This window comes from Anticarsia gemmatalis, chromosome 18 (genome assembly GCF_050436995.1).
Source record: "Anticarsia gemmatalis isolate Benzon Research Colony breed Stoneville strain chromosome 18, ilAntGemm2 primary, whole genome shotgun sequence".
NCBI classification, from domain to species: domain Eukaryota; kingdom Metazoa; phylum Arthropoda; class Insecta; order Lepidoptera; family Erebidae; genus Anticarsia; species Anticarsia gemmatalis.
In genome coordinates, this window is record NC_134762.1 from 10498704 (window position 1) to 10525161 (window position 26458).

Here is a 26458-nt window from a genome sequence, read left to right on the forward strand (position 1 = left end):
GGACCAAGAGCAGGTTGGAGACTTGGTTGCATGCCCTCAAGAAATGTATACATGATATGTATACATATACGTTGAAAATTGATTGAAGTTTTAGTAATTCAATCATAAACCAGTCAACTTGACCGTTAGCAGCATAATGTTCTAATAATATGTAGTTAAACAAAAGTGTGCAGGTAACATTCTAACAATGCGGTACACTCGTGAATGTTGTACGGTACAGACCTACGTGAAACTTTGCCTCTTGTACAACTACGGTCAATTCGATATTGTTGACCTGTTCATTATTTAGTACGTCTTTGCTTGTTACTTAGAAATGCATTGGTTTGGGGGGTAAAGTTAGATGGTAGTAACGTTTTTTTTGTCTGTGATTAGCCGTTGTTGCTAGAAGAAATATTTCTGTGATTCGTAAACGGTCGTTGCCAGAAAACATAATTATTTGACTAAACTTAAAGTAAAAGTTTTTTTAATATGCTCCTAAAATATGTCACTCGGTACAACAAATTTGAAGGTGCGTCGGCAGAAAGCATCAATACTTTAACTCTATCATATAGGTAGACTATTATTTTGCAAACCACAGTAGCCACAAAATGAATATAAGCTTATGTCCGTCATTGCCATAAATCTAGTTACCTGCTAGAATCATATTCCAAACCATATAATTACAATAATTGCATTTCAAAACCAAAGATTCAAAAATAGCGCACTTACTTATTATTCTTACGATCCAAATATGACAATAACTAGGAGCTTTATGTTTCAAAAGAATACCATTCATCTTTCCACTGTGGCATAACGTCAAACGTTCCTTTGCCTACAACACAAAAGAGTATTAATACACCAGTGAAAATTCATACGAATTTAAACGGGACCTCTCAATACTCCCAAAGGTCTTCATAAAAGGGATTAATTCGTATAATCACGAATTAATAGGTCCGTAACTGTAGCTCTCAAAGTTTTGGCCAAAAGAAAACATTGATAAAAATACATTGTTTTCTCTACAAATGTGTAAGTAGGTACTTACATTTTTATTCAACCTACACTTTCGATTCGACTACTTCAGATAGGTAGGTAGGTACTTTGTTTTCTACAGACAACTCAACTGCTACTTATAGCTCAAAAACTAAATTAAGCTAAAATTAGGGAATCCCTTTAAATCCAAGCAAACATCAATATGAATCTTTCGACTGAGATATAATAAACTTTTCTTATCCCGAATTATACTAGAATTTTAAACATAAAAGGATTCGAGACGTATTCCTTTCCTTTTTTGTACACTATATTTGCCCCATTAATGAACACGTGACGTAAGTAACTCAAACAAAAAAGTATCTACTAAATGGTTTCATAGATCGCAAAAATTACCAATCTACTTCAACTGCCATCCATTCCAATTTCGTATTATTTTTAGGTACCGAAATACAAGAAAACACGTGCTGAACTTTAAGAGCCACTGTCCCAAACCGTCAGTAGGTAAAGCAGTTAAAAGTGGCTTTTGCAATGGAACCGCTTTGGCATTAAAACCTTCATAGTGGCGGAGGTCAAAATTTCATTTTCCCTAATGAATAATATCCTCGACTGCGGTCATATATCTCGGGATTCGAGAAATAATATCTACTTCGTGGTGCGTTTGAACGAGATAGTGGTTTAGGAGAGAGGCAGGAGTATTTCGAACTTTGGCATGAAATGGGCCGTTTTTTTAATCTTATATTAGAATTGAGCATTTTAGTTTAACGTTAAAATAATTTACTTGTAGTAGTGTCATCAAAGCGTAAAAAAATCTTAAAATATTTAGTCTAAAACAGCTTCATGTACTTTCATTATAATGTATAGTACAGGCAGTGTTTCCACGATAGCCAAAATAAAAATATTACACCCGATTTTACGCGAGCAGAGCTGCACTGGACATTAAAAAAACACTAAACAATTTAAAGCTTAAAAAACAAATCAATCGATTCAACCCAAAATCTTTCAAAATGCGGTAAGAAGTTTGCATACTCGCGCGCAATATTTTTATTAGGCAAGTACTAAGCCTACACAAACAGGTCTAAAGTGAGACTAATGTCCCGTATCTTAATAGGAATCTCGGTCTCATAATGTCTAAGTCATCAGCGTTTTCCGAAAATACCCTTCTTAAGAACCAACATTCACTTTTTGCTGATTTCTTCATTTTTTTAATAACCTCACTTCGTTTTAAATTGGAATTGAGTCCCGTAATTGGGTGTTAGAGTAATGCAATGGTGAATCAAGGTTTTAATTAGTAAGCTTTCGATTCTGTGTGTTTTGGTGGCAGGAGCACAAAAAAAACTCGTTTTGTTCTATATTATTATGGAATTAAATCATTTGTAGTGCTTTTAATACTAAAATAATTTACATAGGTTGTTAGGCTAGTTGACAATACATTAAACAGACAGTTTCCTTTAGGCTTTTGTTATTGAAACCGATTCAAATTCATATTATTTATAGTAGGTAGGCCAGATTGTATGCGCCAGGTGAGTAAAGCGAGAACGCAATAATGACGGTACGAAATGCACAGAGCCTGAAAGGTCAAAATTATTAAGCCTTTCATAAATAAAGCTTTGATCTATTAATTTTGTCGGAGGTGGTTGCATTTACCAAAAAAAAAATATAATTATAAAAAAATAAAAAATAGTTACCTATAACAAATACTAAATAATAACGTTAATAGATACAATGTTACCAATTAATTAATAATATGTGCCATAATAATAATATAATCTTAAATAAGTTAGTTAATAGTTATGTATATCCATGTAATATCTTTATATTATGTAAACAAAAATATGGGTGATTTGCCTGAAATAAATGATTATTTAATTTAATTTAATTTAATTTCACCCTTCTGTAGGATGAAACATTGTGCGTCGTTTATATGATTTGTAAAATACACACAGCTATTTTAATTCTGCTAAGTTATAATCATTGTTTCTAATAAAACAAAAGAAAATAAATAAAGAATAAAAATGCCATATGCCATCTTCTGGATTTCAGCGTAACTGCTTTTGATAAATATTTGAATATTTTCTTTCCACGGTATAGATGACGCTACGTATGCAATAAAATTATATGAATGATATATTATATATAAAACAATTCCTAACTAATCACGATAATATAAAAGACAGTATAAAAACAATAATATGAATACTTTTTCAAATATTTGTCACTGTAAAATTGTTTTTGTGAACCACGTTTATTTTGTTACTTATCTGTGATAGTCGATAAAACAGTGCTTTGTATAACAACGAAAGCGACATCTATGACACTTATGAAACATCTCGAAGAGCAGAAGAAAGAACACACCCAAGATCGCCATAACCTAGTCACGTTCGTAAATCTTTTTAAATATTACATAAATTGTTGAACTGTACTATAATATAAATATAAATCAGAATAATACGGAAAATTTTGATCAAATATTGAACTATCCATCGATGTTTTTCGAGTTATCTAACAGTAATTATACGATTACAGCGACATCTTACTATCTAAAATGTGAAAATATTCTGCCATCTATCGCCAGAGGCAGATAACGAAGGGCTAGTTCACATTCCTTCCGTGGCGCTCACAACCCAAACAATGAATACCAACATGGTGGCAATGTGCTACACAGTTTGAAAATGCAGGTCGTGTCATGCTTTGAAAAAAATCATTTTATACTCGATTTTGGTGGAAAATGTCGGACCCTAAACGTGCTACTCTTATAACAGTGGGTGCTACAAAAAGTGCAAAGAATAATGTGAACAAAACAGTGAGATTAACTATCAATTTGGATGAAAGCAACGAAAGTAAATATCCGGAGCTGAATTACAAGGAACTAGTCATTGCAGAAGAGGTAAGTTATAACAGAAAATCATAGCAATTTACGCAACCATACTGGTTTTCCAGCTCTTTGTAGTGCAGGGAATCTGCAAAAAAAAAATCCAAGCAAATAGATGAGTAGGAAAGCGGTCGCGGTCAGTTTTATGAGGCCCTGTGGAAATCGTTTTAGGATATTTTTTGCTTACGTTACACGGTTCTGTATTAGGTTTGTGACATGAATTTGCGTCCACGGGCTGCTCGAGAAGCTCAGATAGCGGTCGCCATGTTTGCAACAATCATAGAAGTTCGTTGTCGGCTTAGAACATGATTTTACGAGGGCAATGTTTTGATCGCTAACACGTTATGATAAAAGTTGTTTTTACTCCAATATGAATATTTTTTACATTGTTGTACTGCATAAATAACACGTATAATTAGTGCTGACGATATTGCATTTCGTACGATATCAATATTACATACGAAAGTCTCGATTTCAATGACCTAGGATAACCTACCAATTGTGTACGGTATCCGGTAAAAGCAAGGTGGAATTTTTAGGTTACATTTTATAAAATTTAATTATATTACATTATAAATGAAAGTTATAACATATGTTTTCATTTTGTATGTACATATGTATCGTACATGTATAGTTTATCATACAAAATGAGATAGCTACTGCGTGTAGATATTAGATACACTAGATTTCGATTTGCTTTGCCGTTCTAACGTTTTATTTCGATTAGGGGAATAATTTGAATGGATAGCAGGGGTTATTTATTATGTTTAGTATGCGTATATAGAATGTTTGGTTATGTGTTTGTTTGCAAACTTGATCTGCAATGTTGCCAAGTTGGTTTCGCTTGCAAAATGCACCCGTTGGCAGATTGTATAGCGACCTATGCTTCGGTGTGAGCTTTTTTGTTGTCTTGTGCCTATATTCTCAATCGATAACAGTTAAAAAGTATATAACGAGCGTCGTTATGTATTGCGGTGTGTTATGTACTATACTATAAGATTACGCGCGTGTGTGCGTGAGTAAACATATTGTTTTACTATGTGTGTGTTTTAGTTTTTAGATAGAATGCTTTTTTATGTGTAATTTCTTTGTGTGGGATGTAGTTTTATATATTCAGATATGTTTGGTGTGAAGTTTCAGGTTATTTTTTTATGTTCTCTGCCTCTGTTATTTATAGTTTGCGCTATAGTTGTGATTTTATGAAACCGGTCGGAAATAAGTCTGCAGTGTTGTTTTACTTTTTTTTCGGGATGCGTGCGGATTGCATCGAGCGAATCGCCGTAATTTGCGTAGCGTTTTTTATGGCTTTTACGTCAATGTAATAAGGTCTATTATTGAACTTTTAATGTTGACATTATTTTGTTTAGTAAACATGCGCTATTTTTAGATTAATCTGTGCTTATAATTAGCTTTTCGCAGACATTTGGATTGTAATCATTGAATTACTTTACGGGCGGTAGTTTATTGAAATAAATTTTATAACAAAGGAAGATATGGTTGATTTTTTGTTTGCGGACGTCGGGTTAAGATAAATAAGTTTTTATCTGGACTAGAGATGTCTGTCTAGATAATTATAGGTACCTAAACGGGGGTGACGTAATCGTGATGTTTCATTCATTTTTACAATAGAGTGAGGTTTATGAATATTTATGGAGCGATACATGCATTTAGTGAATTATTTTCAAGGACTTCGTTTTTTATGCTTCATATTTATCAAGATACCTACGACGTGTAATGTCATTGCCATGGTGTAATGGATGCGGTCAATGACCGGGACACGTTTGATTAAATTTATGAATCGAATTTCAATTTTTTATCCATAATTTGTAATCGCATAATGTAATTGTCCTTTTATAAATAAAAACTAAGATAAATTTAAATTGTAAATAGGATTATTGTATACGTGTTAACACGTGATTGTAAATTATTATGTTACGTAGCTTTTATTTCTATGGAAATAAGGTCCAATATCCAATAAATTTAATTACAGACATTGTCTATGTGTTATTTATTATCTATGTAAAGTTCAATTACACGCTTTCTCTCTTCAACACGCACACATGTAGACAACTTTGCCAACATAATGAAAAAATGGCGCGAATTTTCGTACACAATGCGAAATTGTTGCCAATATTGGGCGATATTGGTTCCAATGTTTTGATAATCGCGTCTTTTGGCCGTGAGTGAGTGAGACAACCGCGTAAAAGAATAATAATTCATCATTCTTACACTTATCTTTGATTTTGTAATCTTAATCTTAAATGTAAAATAAACAAAATGTTTCTCTTCATACTTTAAATCTCAGGAAAAATTGATGATTGTTGTTTTTCATTTATGCTAATGTCAAACGATTTACAGCAAAATTCTAGAAATGTAGAACAAGGCGAAATCTCATGCAAATTTTGACCAATGGGAGCGCGTGCGATTACTATTCATACGATCTTATTGGTTGTCATGTGACTCTTTGTTTTAAATTTTTAGTGCTAAAATAATAGATCGACGTAATAAGTCCAATACCTACTGTAAATTTTGATAGGTGATTAATTCAAACCTAATTTATTTTAATATTCTAATTATCTACTTACTTCATGCAAAAAATCGTTTAAGTAGATACTTAACTGCTCACCTATAGTAAAAAAGTACGTCTATACGTCTGTCCTTGGGTGCGCATATACACAATATTATGAGATATACAGTAGGAGGTTCACTGAACTAGTTTCACACTAACACGGCGAGCCCGCGCACGCTCTTAACGCTAAAATATGGGCCCTTCACTCTAACTTGATTTAAGAAGCTCCTGTTTGTGGAAAGGTCCTTTGTCATAAGAAAGGTTGGAGCTATTCAAAGGATTGAATATCTTGGTCTATATCTATATAGGTAGTTATAAACTAAACTACCACATATTCTATTGAAGAAAAGATATAGTAGTGACCTTGCTAACATAATTATTTAATATCCTTTATTGTTTCAAAGTAGCTAAGTATCTCCAAAAAGGACACAAAACAGTAATTCTTATTTACAAAAATCCTACTGATCAATAGTTTTGTTTGACTAATTATGATACTCATTATAATTAGTCAAACAAAAAGGAGTCTATAATATGTCTAGTCTGAAAAAAATAATACCATTTTATAATATTACAGGCATCTAAAAGCCTAAACAATAGTACCATTAACATCCTACATATATACAGTTAAAACAACTTTATAACACAAACTAGTGTAGGCTATCTAACACACAATGATACATAGACAATATCACACAAATGACTAGGTTCTTGACCCACAAAGCTAGCATTATTACCTCCGTAGTTATGCCTACATTCTACATGTATGTATGGTTGTATTTTATGATCTAATTGGATTGCAACATAATTTATATGGAATGGCTGTCAAATTAGATTTGCATATTAATTGGTAATACAGTATGAAACACATATTTTAAAATGTTAAGTCATTTATTTCATTAATCAAAATTCTGGTAGGTAATAAACACCTTAAAACAATATAAAATTGCCAAACCCACACTTTACCAGCTTGCTGGCCATGAAGTCTCCCTCATTCTGGGAGGAGATCCTTTCCCAGGAGTGGGATATTTAACATTGTTTATTTAGGTATAATTACTATACCTATATATCTATATCTAGTGCTTATTTGAACCATATTGACATACATAGATATGTAATATCATACATAAGATCATTCCTGTATTTCATTGGGTTAGGTTGAAAGACTATAAATGGTAGCTTCAAACATTTTTATTTACCAATGTTAAAAACTTTACTACTTGCAACAAAAAGATGAAAATGAATACTAATACAGGTCTTGAGAGACAGAAGGGGATTAGTGCTTTTTATATTAGACTATTAAAGTAATTTAGATGTTAATGACTTGTAAATATGTGAGATTATGCAGTTTCTCTGTGCAGCAAATTGTCATAGCAATGCCATTATCATTAGAAACCAATAAATCAAGATTACGATAATAGTGTTTGATTATTTCATATTTATTACAATAGAAGATTGTAGTACCTATAAACTTTCTTAATGATGTAGTTTAATTATTATACACAGAGTTACATTGTAGTCATAGGTAATTACAAATTTATATGAGGATTAATTTTTATATCATACCCACACAAAGAAAGTTATGTTCCTGAAAGAAAATTCTCTTCTCAGCACAATTTTTAAGTTAGTTAGTTTTTCGTTTACAGAGTATCTTAAAAGTGTAGTTACTATTTAAATTCTCCATCTTATAATACAAGAAAGTGTAAATGTAATTTTTTTTTTTCATTTACACTTTCTGGAATCATTTCAACCTCAAAAACCCTTTAGGATATTTTAAAACAAGCCATTAATCACATTCTTACTATGATATATCTAACCATAGTGTTTTGTACATTACAGAGAAAGAAGCGCGAGAGAGTAGAGAATGGCAAAACGGCAGGGCTGGACCCGTTCTCAGACAACAATGATGATGTGGAGCGCATCGCAAGGAAGTTTGAACAGAAATACGTAAGTATGCCTAAAGAACTTCTATAATAAATATTATAAGTAGGGTCTGTTCTACTCCTAATATTATTTGAGACTTAAGCCAGGGGGGCTATCACATATCTCAGTTAACAATTATTTTAAAGCCACTATGCTGTACATTGTTTTCAACATTTGTGTTTAACATTTTACGTCAAAGCAGCAATGTATTACATAGTGGCTATCAGATTGACTCACACTAACTGTCAACTGAGATATGTGATAAGGGTGCTGGTCATGATTACACAACTTCTGAATAAGCACTGGTTAGCTTGACAGTTGTTTTCATACAAATGCTGTCAGATAATCTATTGGATAGGTGATCTAAGCCTTGTCCACAAGCTGTGGAATGCTAGTACTCTGAGTAAATTTGATTGTAGAAAGCAATCTATTACAATTTAGATGAAAAATTTAATGGTTTTCGTTATTTATGTTAAATAATATGCATTTTGAAAATCTTACCCTGTATGTGTGTGATGTGTCTATAAAAACCAACAAAATTATGCTTATGTTAATGCTTAGAATGTTATTATGCTAATTATATTCAAGATGTTTTTACTTAGTAATTATTTCTTACAAACATACATAGATGTATGTGTGATTAATGTATGCAATGTACATATTTGGTGGTTTCATGTAAATTATTTATTTACACTGCACTATCAGTGTTTGTTGACAACAGTCTCAAGGAAAAATATCATGTCTACTGCAATGTCAAACTGAAAACCGCATATAAAATAAGTAAATAAAAAAAAGGCATAAGTAATATACAAGTATAACGTTTTTACTTATTGTTAACCTCAATTTTAAAATAAGGTACTTAAACAAATTTTTCTCATTAATTTCCCACTTCTGGCTGTAGCTATGTTCCCGTAGTTAGAGATTAGGTCTACTAGTCTACCATGCTGACCAGGTTCTGGTTGGGGAATTGGAATCTCTTAAAGTATATCTCTTAAGGAACTCCCATTTATGCTACTGTTGAGTCACATTGAGTTTGGTAACATGAAATGGGCTGACAGACACTTCCTATTACATAAAATGTTTATTGTAACCTAATTTTGTTAACAAATTAATAGTTCCTTTTACATTGCCTACATTTTTGCAAGGAAAGTGAAAAAGAAAATATCAGTAATGTTTCATCATCAAAATGTTTTAGAGGAAATAACAACACTTACTTCACTGTCATCAAAATGACTTCTTAGAGTATATAATGGGAAAGTCCCTATTACTCGTTCATTGTACCTACAGTCAGTGACTAAAGACAAATAGTTTTGAGAATTAAACAGTAAAATACCAGACGAATTCAATATCCAAAATTGTTCTTGAATATTAAATATTAGAACTACTGTTTCTGTGGGTTTTAAATGTTATCCAATATCTTAGCATATTTTTTTCGCCTGATAAGCGATTGGATGTCAACAAAATGTTCTTTACAGGCTTGGTAAATTCCAAATTTCTAGTCCTTACTCTTGTGTAAGGACAATTCAATAAAATAAGGTCAATATTAACATGACTTGTATTGATAGTATTTTTGTATCATTTCAGGGTGGTAAGAGCACGTACGGTAGAAAGGGCAGGTCGAAGCATGACGACTTTGCAGACATCGGCGCCGGCTACGATGAGAACGACTCCTTCATCGATAATACGCATGGCGTGAGTACATTTACTTAGTATTTTTTACATTCAACTCCATTTTTTCCTTATTTTTTACTTATAATTGTGTACTGGTCAAAACATTCTTGATTTGATAATAAGACTTAAAATAATGTATTTTAATCTCATCATCTTTTATGTTATACATTAGTCACATTTAATTAAATTTTCTGTCTATGTATTCAGTAAACTAATTGTTAATGCCTGTACCAATTTAGATAACTAGGATAAGGTATCAGTTCTTAAGCAGTTCTTTACTGCAACTCTTTATAACAAAAGATCGCCACATTTAAAAATAAAGTTCTATTCTCTTTGAGCCAAAAGTAGTATTGAGGGAAGCCAAATATCAATGTAGGTCATTGAGAATAGCACCACTCAAAAATAAGCTAACACGTTTATTTTCAACACTAACTGTGTTGTTCTGACATGAAATTAAATTATATTTGGTTCTCTCACTATAGTCAGTAGTGGTAGGCTACGAGTATCATACGCTTTAAACAAAAATCTTGTTCCCTCTTGCGCATTTCGAGGGGAGACCCTTGCCCAGCAGTGGGACAATGGGTTAAATTTGATGTTCAAACCTTAAGCAACAAGCCAATGGGTTTCCGCAATATCAGCCTGTTTAGGTAGGCTTCGCCCGTTTATGACGGGCTAATCTTAACAAATTATAATACACTAGCTGACCCGCGCAACTTCGCTTGCGGCACCTAAGAGTATGAGTCAAATTTTTCCCCGTTTTTGAAACATTTTTTGTTGCTACTCCGCTCCTAATGACCGTAGCGTGATGTTATATAGCCTATAGCCTTCCTCGATAAATGGGCTATCTAACATTGAAAGAATTTTTCAAATCGGACCAGTAGTTCCTGAGATTAGCGCGTTCAAACAAACAAACAAACAATCAAACAAACAAACTCTTCAGCTTTATAATATTAGTATAGATTCAAACCTTCTTCGGGAGTTGTTCTATCTATTGGTAAAACTGCATGAAAATCCGTTCAGTAGATTTGGATTATAGTAAACAGACAAGACTGATGTGGCAAGAGATCATTATTTGTTGATTTGTAGTGAAGTGATACTACATATTTATGGATAACTTTTCCAATGTTAAAGAAAATATTTTTATAGATTCTCTTTATTTATTGATAAATATTGTATCAACAGTTTTGGGTTGATTATAGTTTATGAGTACTTGAAGATAAGATCACTCTATCTTTCTAGCTAATACTAAGTGATTGTTTGATAATCTATTACAAATATCGTTTGTCAGATGATTCAACCTATACAGGAACAATGTTTTATAATATGAACAGGCAGAACAATTTAAAATATTTCCTGTGATAAAAATTCTCATTTTAATCTGTTTAATTCCATTGACAAATTCCCAAATAAAAATATCATATTGCCATCTTTCACAAACAAACACCTATTTTAATTTCAAACAACGTCCTGCTTTATCAATTTTCATCTTAATTGTATCAGCCATTTTCCCATGTAAGTTCAACACATTCATAAAAGTAATTTTGCATTTACATTTACACTCATACTCTATACAGGTTTCTGGGTATGTCTATTGTAATTACAGTTACTTCCCATAGAATTCTTATCAAGTTACCCAGTAACCCTGTATATGAATTAATCAGCCTTTTTAATTGTGATAGTGTTTTAGCCATTGTAACTGCATTTTAAATAATATTTCATAAAACTTGACACTGTTAAATCTGTAGGGTTGCAATGGTAGAGGCAAACTCAAGACTGTATAAAGTGGTTTACCGAGGGGTAGGCCTATACTCAACAGTGGATAGAAACTAGCTCAATAGATAGATGTGTAAAGTAATAATATTTATTTTCCAGTACGATGAGATGATACCGCCGGAGTGCGACACTCTGTACGGCGGGTTCTACATCAACTGCGGTTCGCTCGAGTTCAAGAATGTTCCAGAAAATATGCTCGCCATGTCCGATACGGACGCTGGCGGTAATAGGAGGAACAAGGTATGTTAAAAACGCTTTTTAAAAGTAAAATACGCTCTGGTCAAAAATCTCAAACCATTTTAAGTTCATGTTTTGATAAGTATTAAAGGAATAAAATGTAAATAAGTGTTTTATATGCCTATTCATCTTTTTTTTTGAAGTTAAGTGCTTATGAATATTAAAGTCAACCAATATTTTATATCTTTAACCGTTTTTATTGAAAATCACAATGACTTTTTTTTTTAAACATGTTTACTTCCGTATTTCATTAAGTATATCCTTTTGCACCGATCCTAAATAGTACTTGAGTGAACTTACTGAAACTAGCTGAAACTTCTGCCAGCTGTGTTTAATTTTATAAGAGCCTTTTATTTATCAGTATTTTATTTTCTTCGCCAAAATGTAATGACTAATATTTGCTGAATATTTTTACAGAGGCGTATATCATCAAGCAGTAGCGAGGAGGAGTCGTCAGAGAGCTCGTCCGAGTCCGAGAGTCAGGACGAGAAGGATCCCAAAGCGATCGCCAACGGAGACGTCGACTCGCATAAGACTGAACATCGGAAGAAGGTAACCCTATACTTTTATCTTTGAAACAAATCGCAAAAATTTGAGAGTACAAAATGATTGACAAAAATAGCAAAGGACATTTTTTTAAATATTTGTGGGCGCTTCAAATATCTTTTAAAGTAACAACACTACTAAAGCATATCCGAATGTGGCCGTTTGTCGAATTAATTCACTTGAAATTGTTGCCAAATTTATAAAAAATACGACTGTATTTTGGTTCTTGGGCCAAATTTTGTAATTAATTACGTGAAATAAAAAGCCAATAATATTTGAATTTTTATTTAGTTCATCAAAATGTGCCTAACTAAAATTATTTTCTTTGTTCAACAGAAAAACAAAAAGATTGATAAGAAGAAAGCGAAGAAAGTCCGTCGTACAGATTCCTCGGCGGCCACCTCTGGGAAACAAACGTCTGACGGTAAAATTTCACATAAAAACAAATTTAGTTCATTACAGTCCCACTGCTGGGCAAGGGTCACTTCCTAGAACGAGGGAGGGGATAAGACCTTGAGTCCAATACACTGCTGAGTGCAGATTGAGGATGTAAGGCTTGCTTCGCACATATTCGATTCGGCACGTTCGATTCGCCAATATTTATCGAACAACAAAACCGTCTCGACTCACTTGTTCGGCTTGTACCGATCTGGTTCATCTACACATATTCGGGTTTGCCCTCGGCTAGGCCTTTTAATGCCGAATCGAATATGTGTGTAGCAAGCCTCTAATACTCAAAAAACTGTTTTAAGAAAATTATTATGCATGCAAGGTTTTATCAAGACGTTTTTCACATAGATCGATAAATATACAACACTTAATACATTATTCAGTAACTATGATTTTGCACTATTGTCGTTATACACGGACAATACCTATTATTCTATTAGCCATATTTGACTATGCCATACTGTCGCCTTGAGTATTATTGATCGATGCTTGGACTGTGCACGTGGTGGTAATTACAGTACTGTCTGTGTATATGTAGAGTATTGTGGGTTCGATTCCCACACAGTATTACGAATAGTCCGAGTTTAATATTTTGAAGTGTGTTCGTTAAGGTAAGGTAAAGTTTTACACCCTTGATTCTTAATTCTCCAGTTATTATTTTTTTACACGTTTCTTGTACATATTTTCATCAGGTAATTGAGTCTAATATTACCGATACGTAGTGTCTTGCAAACTTCATCTCATCTCATTACTGCATTAGTACTATTGGATACGTTTATTGATATTTAATGTATATTCTTTTTCAATACAGATAATGCTCACGGTGATGGCGAGAGTGCAGACTCAAGGACGTCACAGTCCGACTCGTTAACGTCTAAACCTGCGCCCAGCTCAGAAAACGCTGTCACTTCAGACAGTTCCAGGTTGGTAACACTATAGTTCTATATTGAAATTAAATTATAGGTCTCTTAGAGGGCTTTGAGCTAGACAGTATAAGGTTGTTTTTGTTTTTTTTCTATGATATTTACCTCATATGATTGTAATTCTAATATACATAATTTTAAATCTATACTAATATTATAAAGCTGAAGAGTTTGTTTGTTTGATTGTTTGTTTGTTTGAACGCGCTAATCTCGGAAACTACTGGTCCGATTTGAAAAATTCTTTCAGTGTTAGATAGCCCATTTATCGAGGAATGCTATAGGCATATATATCACCACGCTACAACCCATAGGAGCAGAGTACCAGTGAAAAATGTTACAAAAACGGGGAAAATTATGATTCTCTTATGTGACGCAAACGAAGTTGCGCGGGTCAGCTAGTTGTTAATAAACGCCATTTTGTATCACATGAATAATTCCACACGGTCAATTTATTTTTATTGTGTGAACTCTATTGAGATCTTGCTAAATTCGATTCTTAACTAATTCAACTTAATGGTAGTGACAGTTTAGAAAACACTGCGTTATTTTGTAGTTAATAAAATTAACTTTGATGGAAGTTTAACTTATTAATGATTTGTATTTCAGAGACGTAGAAGCGAAAGTGGAAGTAAAACTGCCAGCGCAAGTCGTTCAAGTGCTAGAAGCGTTAGAAGCTTCTGTCGCGAAGCACCTCGCTGACACGCCCAATATGTCTGCTAAGGAACTTATCGCTAAGAACGACGAGTTTATTACTAGGTGAGTTTATCCATACCAACAATCTAGATGCGGAAGTATGGTACTCTTTTACGATATTTTTTCTTTATAACAAAATAAAAAGTAACGGGTAAATAGTTTGATGAAATTTTAACAAAAGGCCAGGTTTTAATTATAGGGCATAGAGTCACATTTGGAACATGAAATCTATGGTGGAGCTGCGTTCTGCTTGTATTCAATAAAATTCATGTTTGTGTCTTGCCGTCACGCTGTTTTGTAAACTACATAACAGATTTTAAGCATTGACATAGCAGCAGATTTAGACACGCGCTAGCGTGTTGAGTCAAGGAAAAAAAGACAACATGTTCCCAGCACCGTGTGTACATTTACAGGAATCATTTGGGCCACCTTCAAGCCCCTAATAACTCAATTTATTAATGTTTTTCCATAGTTGGAGTATAATATAGTCAACAAAATGAAACATAAAGGTTCAGATGGATATAAAACTAATTAATTGTTTATTATTCGCAGGGTGTCCAGCACGCTATCATCGTGTGCATGTTCGGCGCGAGTGTCGCGCGCGGCCTGGGCTCGCGGCGCGGTCTGCCTGCGTACTTCCCGCGCTAAGTTACTGCACGCCGTACGAGCTAAGCAGGAACAACGACATCACAACAGCACGCCCGCCACACATACCTCACACTCGCGTGAGTATGACTTCACTAACGTATATATATTACCTCTTTATATTCAGAAACGTTGTCTTTTCTGTAGCAACTCAAAAATAATTTGTTCGGTTCAGTAAAAGAACACTAACGACTTTATGTGAAAGAAGAAACGTGTATGTAACGTAGTTTTTATTGTTAGCTCTCACGACACGTTTAAGATAAGGTTTAATTTAAAACACGCCCAATAATTAATTAAACATTTACCCATCATATTCTCAGAACCGACCCCATCAATTGCTCAACCCGCCACTGCCAGTTCATCAACATCTACAACAACGACGACAACAACGGCGTCAACAAACAAGCGCAAGTGCGAGGACGACCTGGACGACTTTGACCCCGACCAGCTCAGCTTAGCCGAGAGAGAGGCTATTATTGTTGAAACTTTGCAAAGGTAGGCTGTATTTTCTCTAAAAAACCCGGGATAAAAAGTAAACTATGATTGTTTTCATTCAGGTTACTAACTATAAACCTGTACCTGTGTACCAAGTTGAATAAAAATAATACGTGATACTTTCTCTCTATAAACCTCACTGAAGGTTAGAAACCAAATTCAACACAATTACTAAAATATTTTGGTTTATTGTGTAAAGAGACCAGTTATAAATATTTGGTTATAACACCCCAATTCGTATCCAAATAGTAGGGTGGATAGGTGGTCTGTTCATTCCTAATGGGATTTTATCCAGTAGTATATCACTACTTATTTTTTCAATAGGCTTAGTTTATTCAGTGGGATTCACTGAAGGGTTATGAGTGACGCAATTGAAGCAATTAACATAATTTTCAGGTTAAAAGCGTTAATAGACGAGCGGAAACCGGCAATGATCGCTAATTATAACGCCGAATGCGAGAGGGTACAGGAAGAAAGGTTAGTTAATCGTTTAAATAATTATTAATTGGACATAGTTGCCCTTGAATTTTTGTTATTATAATATAACCTTTTATTATAATCTTAACTGAATTATTGAGATGATTATGGATATTTTCGTGGGTCTTTATGAATATCTTTTATGTAAATATCTATAAAAAGTTGTTAAAGGTTTTTATATGCCAGAGGCGTTTTCTGGGTACTATCAGAGGGTGAAATATTCTCATGTCTTTATGGGTTGGAATCCGACCCCTCTTATCGATAGTTGCTATAATGTTCCACTTTATGCGTGTTTCCAGGAAAAAGATCCAGATAGCTACAGCGGAGGGCGGGCCGGCCATCGAGAAGCGTTTGCCCAAGCGTCGCTTCCCCTGGTGTGCGCGGTCGCGCGCGCTCGTGTGCCGCGTGGCGCGCGCGGCGGGCGGCCGCGACAATGCGGCGCGCGTGCTGCACGCGCGGGCCCTGCCGCTGTTCCCGCCTGGCTTCGTCAGGATGCCCACGCTGTTGAGGCAGGCCGAGTGAGTGTCCAATAATTCGACGAGGAGATATTCTCGTCCTATGCTAGAAAAAAATGTGTCTTTGAAATAAAAACATTGAAGAAAAAGATAAACTTTTTATTACATAATTATATAATAATGCATGAAATAGAACAGTATAAATTATAATAAACCCAGAACCAATTTTATTGACTCCTTTTACACAATTTGTCTGGTGAGAAAATAATATAATTCTGTCCCACTCATTAGTTCGGGACTCAAGCGCATCATTTTTCAAACAACTGACACAAATCACATGATATACTCTAAATATTAACACTCAAAAACTAATTTGAACTATCGCAAAAATAGCAACACAGCTCTGATAAAAAAATAATTAATGTCTGATTGTTTACATTTTTTTTCAGCCTAAGCAAAGAAATCAAAGCATCGGATCTAAAACGGCAACGGCTCGGCTCAGCATCACAACCTCCACCCAACTCCCAGCCGATGCAGTTCACCGAACCCATCCAGTTTCCGAGCTCGCTCACCGTCACTACGACAACGGCACACAAACAATCTCCCGACAAAATAGATACGACCGTCAGCACAGACACTACCATCGACAAATACAAGACTAACTTCGGCTCAATACTAAACTCCTTTACCCTAAGCAAAGACCTCATCGTAGAAAAACCAGAGAAAAAAGACACGCACGAAAAGAAAGAAGAATTATACATTCCCCCGAATAATATAGGCAGTATAACTATAACGCCTGTGCCCGCTAACCCTCCTAAACCTGAGAAAAAGTTGAACAATAACGTCCAAATGACAAATGCGGTACAGAGTGATAAGCATTCTGGATTTATAAGGGTTAAGTCCCCGGCTGCCTTGAACGAGATGGTTAAAAAGGAAAAGATTAAGAAACCAGAGAAGCCTAAAGATAAGACGAGAGTCGAATCGCCTTTACACATTGATACGAGTTACCAGCCGAGTAAAAAGGACCCCAGTCCGAAGCATAAAGAAGAGATACCGCAGAAGCAGATTGAAAGTATGCGAGTTGCGGAAAACAATATTCCTAGGCCTGCGTTAGTTCCTGTACATCACTCCCCTACGTTCGCAAAGCCTGATAAACGGCCTCCGGAGGTTAAAAAGAAGAAAGATGTTGTTATAGTGTCTGATGTTGATCCGTTAAGTGATCAGCAAGAGCCCTTGGCGGTGGACGACAGCAGCAGTGACGTGGAACTAGTTGAAGACAATAGGACTGATAAGAATGAACCAAAACGTGATAAAAGCGAGACAGTGCCTTCTAAAGACCGTGTGAATGTGAATGTGGATAAAAAAGTGATTAACAAGTGTAGGAAAGAGAAGGAAACGCGCAAGAGTGAGAGCGAAGAGGCGATCAGTGATATTGATACTATTATGAGGAATATTAGGGAGATGGAGGTGAGATCATTTTGTTTAAATTTTTTTTTCAGTAAATTTATTTACAATAGTAACATAAAAAAAATCATACTTTAGCAATATGTAACTTTATCAGAAAAAATATTTTCAATAGGCGTAATTTCCATATAACCGTATTGTATTAATTTCACAATAATTGAATAAATACTGCCTGTTGGATGGATAGTATTCCCATAAGTCATCAGCTCTCATTTTTACTGGTTGTTTAGGTTCAGAATACATTCCACTACTACTATGAATGTTTCATCATTACATGAAATATAATAAAGGATTTGTTCATTTGGCTTAGATGTTTTAAGGAACTAAAGCCCCTAAGGTTTTAGTTTAGTATGGTCGCCACCTGATAATTATTAGCGGTTGCATACTACACTGCAACCGCGCGGCTATTCGCTGCCGTGGTTAACCGTCATTTGTTTGTAACTGTCGGGACAAGGCCTGTAGGACAAAATTGTGCTATACCGGACCGAAGTCGGGCCAGACTTCTAGTAGTTAAATAACAATTCTAAGTTAATTGGATTGTATGGGGGCTAATATTTCTTGCATAGAACATTTGAAAAGTCAATGTTTTCCTATTTCAGCATTCACAAGAGCCTACAAAGTTCAACAGTAATTCTTTCGGAGGAGTCATAAGTAACGGTAAATAACGTTTATTATACTTACAAGTAGTTTTTATCTACAATAGGAACAAAACAAGGATAAATCAATCACAAATACACAAACTGCACTTAATAAAATAGTATTTTCCTAATATATTCATATTAAACTATTTATATAATTTCGGTAATTTAATGAAACTTCCGTGTTGCAGAAATTATTATCTAATTTTATTACGCGAACACGCACTTTACATATTTTCGCTATACATTTGCGAAAGGTCAAATTGATCATAGCTAGAGTGTAACCTGCGCCAAAATGTGGCAAGTCTAGGTATAATGCGTGCACGCGTAAATTGTGTATGATATTAGGTAATAATAAAGGTAAGTACATATTTTATTAATGTGACTGATTTATCCTTATCTTTATTATATACCCACAGAATACAGAATACTAGATATATACTTAGTTAAACTTTTCAATATTTTGTTATGCAAGATATAAGCACAACAAAATGTAATTTATGAATGTTAGAACAAAGATAATTCTCTTTACACTGATATAATTTCTAGTTTAATATCAATTTGTATTGACGTTTTAATGTTTAGTGACGATTTTATCTTACAGCTTTACTAGTAGTCGATTTAAAAATTGTTTTTTAATGCCTAAGCTCTCTATTGTTTGGGAGGAGACCCTTGCCCGAGTGGGAAAGTAATGGGTAAAAGAAAGGAGTTATCTATTATGGCCTACATAATATACAACCTGGCGGATACTTTAATCAAATCGAAATAAAATTTAGTATTCCTTTCCTATACCTACCTACATCAAAATCGTCAATATTTATCATAATTTGTTTTACCTTGTCAATTAAAAGATGTGTGAATAGTGTAAAGGGAATTATCAGGCAGCATAGGGCTACACACGTAATTAGGCAGTGGTTGACGTAATTGTATGTCGTGTAGCGAAATACGAGAAGTCTTCCAGCCAGTCGTCGTTGCGGACGGTGTTCGACCCGCGGGACAAAGACAAGCTGTAAGTGCTGGGCCAGAGCTTGTTTATAGCTTTAGCTTGGTTGTAACGAGCCGGGATATATTGTAAATAAATCTCCCTTATAAATTACCCCTGTCATAAAAAATATATATTAAGACAAACTTAAATTAGGGTGTTACTCTCGGTCGTGGTTCCCTATTAAGGTTTATTTCAGTAGATATTTTCAAAGTTTAAAATCATTATGCTATCCTAAAAATTCTGATAAAAGATTAATCCAACTCCCCTTATTTTTTTAAAATTGAGCCAGCTCAATAAAAACGCTCAAGATAGATCCAGATCTAACCTAAACGTTTCTAATTTATTGAAACGTTCAAAGGGAATTATTGATTCAATTTTCTAACTTTCATTACAAAGTTGAAGCATTCTTCGTGATCTAGTTTAAATTACGATTGAAATATATTATGTTTCAAGAGGTTAAAAAAATCATGTTGTTTTACCGCAACAACGCTCGTTACAACCGCATCAAGTCGTCTTCTCGCCCTGCTTTGTACCACACGCCATTTTCGTTGCACACTGTATACAAACCTTTTCTTATGTACATAATTACTTGTTACGTTTCAACCATTATTCATAGAGTTGGCAGTATATATTAAGAACCTTCGCAAACCACAGACTTTCTATCTACCTGTAGTTCATCGGGTTGAACTGTTAGCACACTGACCGAGCCAGCTAGTAGTTTATAAACAACTTGTGTCAAAACTGACAAAATGGAATCAAAATTTACTAGAAAAACCATTTGTGAACCACATAAGACAGTGTTAGTCCCGTGTGACAATCGAACCCACTATCCCAGTTGCGGTGGTATGAACGACTATACGATACGGTCATTGTTGTTTACAGTTCAAGTACTTTCTTCTCACATTTCTTATTTATAGACTACTAACCATTCATCGCAATACCTTAGTAACCCGATTAAACTAAAATCGGTTCGTAGAAAGCTTGTAGTCTGCTAAGGTTCTTAAATTTACATGTAAATGCTGCAATTTTTATATTAAGCTCCCTTACCCACTAGCGGTTAACCGCGGGTGCGGCAAGCCGCGCGGTTACAGTTTATACTCGGGCCATTTCAAACGTGCGAACCAAGTCATATAATTTTCGCTTCCACTTACACATTGTCGCATTCCTATGATTCTTTTGATTATGACGTAGTTCGCACGTTTGTAACGGCCTGAGTGTAATATTCAAATGTCTAAAAGTTCACAGGCAGTTACATAGTGTGTAAGGGGGCTAAGGGAACGTTCATATCTGACGGAACGTCTCGCAACGCCAGAACAGACAAATGTATAGAAAAACACTCGACCGTTCACACTCAACCGATGATGCGTCGTTGCGAAGCCCATACAAATTAAGTTACGCCCGACGTATCTTCCGTCAGATATGAACCTTCCCTGAGTGTTGGTGAAGGCATCCATTGTAATAAACATCACCACGTCTTCATTATATGTTGTGTGCGTTGCTAACTATCCATTTGTAAATATGTACTTAGTTTGTTTAGTTTTTAGATTAGGCTAGAATGTTCTTTGTAGTAATACATGCGTTATTTAGTGTAAATTAAGATAAAAGTTGGGCTTTTAGTACAGCTTATATGAGTGCTATTTAATAAAATGTTATACGTCCATGTAAATATTGATGCCTCCATCCTATCAATTTTGATCAAATGTGTGTCTTGTAAAATCAGACACATTCTAAAAAAAACAACGAAGATCGATACATTTTTTTCTTCTAGTCTAAGAGAAATTAATTTAATTGAAAATTAGCTTCTTCGCCTATATCTGCGTTGCCGTTTGTGTGGATCGTTTTTGAAAACAAAAAACTTATTATGTAACCCTAAAGACTAGGGTTTATAAGGGAAATAAGCTAGATGCTGGCTGGCAAATTAAATTTAAATCAGTTCAGCCATTTTTATTGTGAAACTGTAACATGCAGATATTTTATTTTCACGTTTTCCACTCTTTCTTCAAGAATAGATTTTTAACACTAGGCTGTCTGCGGTCGTCTATAGTAAAATCATTTGTTTCAGTACAGAACGAACTTCTTTGAACAAAATGGATGGATGTAACGCCATCACAGGTGAGGACTCACACAGTAAGTTGCACTTCCATTCATTCATTCATTCACTTTACTTTCCTTCCTACCTCTTTTACTGCCAGCGTCGTTCTTTAACTAGTTATTTTATAATATGTTTTATTTATATTTGAAACATACATTTTACCATACTTTTGCCTATAATTTAAAACATTGTGTATTTGTTTTAAATTAGAACGGTAGTACATTATACACTTTGGCGGTGAAAGAGTTTTAATCATGAATTTTGAAACATTTTAAAAGTGTTATGACTAACATGCAACTTTAAAATTTTGAAATTTAGTCTTAAGACGTATATAAGCTATAATAAGTTATGTTTTTATTTCATTAAAATAGTATCCTTTTCAATTGCTTTTTAAGATAACCTCCATAAATCATAATCGATGCGTATACGTACACGTACTAACGTGCGTACGTATTCCCGTGCGATTTTTAGAATGTTTCCGAATTATCAAACTATAATCTAATATCTTCTCTTTAATTCTTATCTTCTGTATAATACTTTTTCTTGGTTTATTCTAATTATTACTGGGTATTTCTACGCCTGCAAATCATATTCATTGTAGTATTGGCAAAATCATAGTTGGCTAATTTATACGCTTAATAGCGGTGGTGTAGTTAGTGGGTTGTTGGTGACTAACTAAAGAAGTATTGGAGGTTAGATGACGGTTTTTCACCTTCACGGAATTTTTGGTATAAAATTGTTTATTTACAATTTATTCGCCCACCCAAAATTAATGTATTGTTACAAAAGTTACCATTGAAAATTGTGAGTTCAAATATCTAATTCGGTTGGGTTTACAAAGCCCGAATACGAAGTATACCCTTGGATATTGTTTATAAGTCATTAAGTTTATTATACAACACGCTTTTTTAATGCCTGGCGTTTCGGCGCAGGTTATACTGGTCCTAGTCGTTCTAGGGTAAAGATATTCGCATTGATTCCCATATTCTAAACATGCAACGCGAAAGTTTAAAGTTTGTGTAGTGAAATTAAAATCAATTAATGTTATTATTCACATTTAAATTATTATTTCCAGGTTGATGCACCAATCGAAACGCTGAATCACAAGGATGTCTCAGTTACATGACTATATTACTACAGCCAAACTGCCACTGTCCCGATAGTCAGAACGTTTGCGAAGTCGATACATTACTACTGAATAGGCGTGAGTTTATTGTCACTTTGTATACCTTAGTAGTGTCTTAGTAATTGATTAGATAGTGAGTCGAATAGTTGTAAAATACAGCCTAAGGAATGGTTTGACAGAACTCTCGATTGATTTTTGTCTCGGATAACTGTATTCGGTGTATAAATTGGTGATTTGACTAAAGCTATTTGATGAAGATTGTTTTCTTTTATAATCAAATAGCAACGTTTCTAGCTAATCCATTATTATTGGTCCCAATTTTTAAGATTTTTAAGATTTTTTTTTAAGACAACTTAATCTAACGATTTTGGTTTTTACAAAAATAAAGTACGCTTTTGACACTTAAATGTCTTCCTACTTACTTCATTGGAATAAAGGCCTAACTCTTTATTTCAAGACCGCTTTAGGTCGGGTTAGTAATAAATACAATTTTCTTTTAACTTCCACTACAAGGATACTTTTGTTTTTCTATATCATTCTAGCTTTACTTTTCCTTACAGACTAAATAATACCCTATTTACGTTAAAAGGAGACTATAAACTCATACCTATAAAGTAGTGCCAATAGTATTTAATTCATGTCCAGTTTTCATTTAATAATAGTTTCTATACACAAGCAATGTAAATACATTTAGTGCCAAGCATTCACTTATAAATGATTTTTATTCAGACTGTTTCAGTATTTACTTTTAAAACTTGAAAGCCAGTGATTTGTTTATACGACATGCCAGTCTCACCACTTTCAGTAACTATCAAATAGCTTGACGTTGATGAATGATGATGATGATGAATAATTTGACAGTTGTTTTCATACATATGTTGTCACTTTAACTAGCAAATTATATCTGACACTTAATTCTAAACTGTGAAACTGGCCAATAGTCTTTGGAATGCCGAAACGTAGGTCTATACAAGGCATTAAAGCATTAATATGATTTCTAAGGTATGCTATGGTAGTTGTCAATGAAAAGTATTTAGGTATAGTATGCGCAATTTAACTATGTATATGGATATAGCAGCAAGATGTCCAAAATATAACAGACGCAAGAGTACGAGTAACGTTACGACGTCGGCGTTCTTTCATTTGGTCATATTTTGAAGTAGATCTGTATTTATTTCAAGTCTTGTTCGCAACGGCTTGTTGCTATATTCAGGCACTGAAAGATAAATGATGCGTACTATACTATAGAGACTATACTCGTTAGGGTTTGCATGATGGTTTCAACCTTTCATACTGATACAACTATACAGTTTTATCACATACGTAAATGGCGTCCATTACAGTGCGAATCAAATTATATTCTCGTATAAATAATTCACTGGCTTTGAAAGAGTTGATTACTTTTATGTAAAATATTGCGTTCAATGTTAATTGTATCGACTTCGATAACGTTTAGTGATGTTCTAGCACGTTTTTGTCGATATCGGTAGTGTTGTGCTCATGGAAGTTTATCGATATGGCAACATTAGGGTCCAAAGATACCACGGTAGAATGTTTTATTTTACTCTTATTGAAATCTATTATAGAAAATTTCTTATTTTTGTCTTTTTGCTCTCTCTTATAATATTTTGTATTGGAGAAAAAGAGACAGGTAATAAATAAAACTATTTCTTTATATTGAGTTCAAAATCATTTGTTTTCTGTTATAAATCAAAATAAATATTTTTTGTTTCAAATTTTTTTTACTATACACGTTTAATTTTACTTAACGGAGTATAATTCTCCTAAAAAAGTACATAGTATTTTATTTACAAAATCGTATTATCTTTGGACCTACGTGCTAGCAATTGCGAGTTAATTTTATTAATACACTAAGTTTGTATAGAAACACACGTATTTTGTATAATAAAGCTACTTAGATATAAAAAAGACGGTTTAAAAAAACGATATTATGCTGCTCCACGTGTCAGTTGTTGTTTGCAAGTTGATATTAATGTAGAGAATAGAATATTTTTTTGGTCTTGACAACTATGCAAACTACTTCTGAATATATACTTAAAAAAAACTAATTTTACACGGGCATTAATCTTGCATTAGATACCTTGATTTTCTTGACGTTTCGGCCAATTTTTGTTAGCTTGTATCAACTTTCTAACAAGATCTATTTGTGGCCGAAATGTCTAGAGAATTAATGTAAATAAGGTGTGTTTAAGCCCCGTGTAAGGTAAGATTTATACTTTTAAATACATATTCATGCTTTAAGAGAGGTTAATAATGAAAATTGGAAGCGATAATTAGGTTAGTTAGTAAAGGTCGGCCTTATGAAGTTTTATTTATTGGTTAGATCAATACCAGAAGATATCGCTGCTTATATACATAGCATACTAATTGCGCTAAATTGTTGTATCTAGGGGCGGCCTAAGAAAAATATACGACTAGAAGCCCTAAATAGATGAAAAAAAAAATCAAATTTTGAGCTAAAAATAACGTGATAAAAACGGTCCCATATATCTCTCATCTGAGATACTGTTTATTGTTACAAAATTAAATATTTTCCACGACATATTTCAAAGGGTCGCGTTTAAAATAAAGTTCAATATTGTAATTGAATTTGTCAATAAATGAAACTTTGTAAAAGGTTGGATACGCTTTGTGATTAGGCTGTTGGTTTGTTACCTAGGCCTACGGAAATGACGCCAAAAAAGCAATACGTAAATTGTTAATCATGATTTTGAATGTACTATGGCATAAATACAATGGATCTATGTATGAACTGTATTAAATTGTAAGTAAGAAAGAATTTGTTTGTATATTATGAAAGTACTGGATATACGCTCGTTTGATTCACAAATATGAACGTATACGCACGTGCACGCATCAGGCATAATATGTTAATATGAGCTGAATATTTCCTTTGAGAAAATGGAAATTTGAAACAATTCAGCCAGAATCCATGACCTATAGATTAAACATTGATTAGTGATGAAAAAGGTTTTATATAAATGATGTTCGCTAAAAACATGTCACAATATCTATGGGATAATCAGGATCTATGATAATATTAAGATTATTCAGCCTTTTTATAGAACACTGCAATTCTCGGGCATTGAATTTTTATACATAGATCCATTGTATTATAAAATTACTTGTAAAATATTCCTAACAGAATATCTAAATAATGTTTAGATAAACAGTACATAATTATGTTAAAACGTTGAATAGTGGAGCAGTTAGATATTTTTTCACGTGCCCCCCTCAAATACGGATATGATTTTGAAAGTTATAGAACTAGTAAGTTCTTTTGTGATTGAGTTAAAATCCTAAATTCCAAATTATGCCCAATGTAACAATTATGAATAAATATTTATAATGAATACGAGTTTTTTGGTTTTAATTGCTACCATTTATATGTAATTTTACTTAATTATTTAATTGTAATCTTCATTGAGCGATTCAATTAA

At 33.7% G+C, this 26458-nt stretch overlaps 1 protein-coding gene across 9 annotated transcripts; it reads left to right on the forward strand.

Annotated features, from left to right (window-relative positions):
• Positions 1-3611: 3611 nt before the first annotated feature.
• yem (yemanuclein) lies at positions 3612-26376 on the forward strand. 9 transcript variants are annotated; one of them, XM_076125830.1, is made up of 17 exons: positions 3612-3853; positions 8244-8351; positions 9912-10019; positions 11871-12011; positions 12426-12560; positions 12891-12978; positions 13816-13927; positions 14534-14683; positions 15173-15345; positions 15586-15760; positions 16157-16237; positions 16537-16755; positions 17142-18159; positions 18756-18813; positions 19734-19803; positions 21842-21906; positions 22947-26376. In XM_076125830.1, exons 1-17 carry the CDS (start codon positions 3695-3697, stop codon positions 22949-22951), a joined length of 2865 nt encoding a protein of 954 aa, XP_075981945.1. In that variant the 5' UTR covers positions 3612-3694; the 3' UTR covers positions 22952-26376. The 9 variants fall into 9 exon arrangements, with proteins under 9 accessions (XP_075981945.1, XP_075981946.1, XP_075981948.1 ...); XM_076125831.1 differs by having other exon boundaries at positions 21842-21891; XM_076125833.1 differs by having other exon boundaries at positions 21847-21906.
• The last annotated feature ends 82 nt before the right edge of the window (positions 26377-26458 follow it).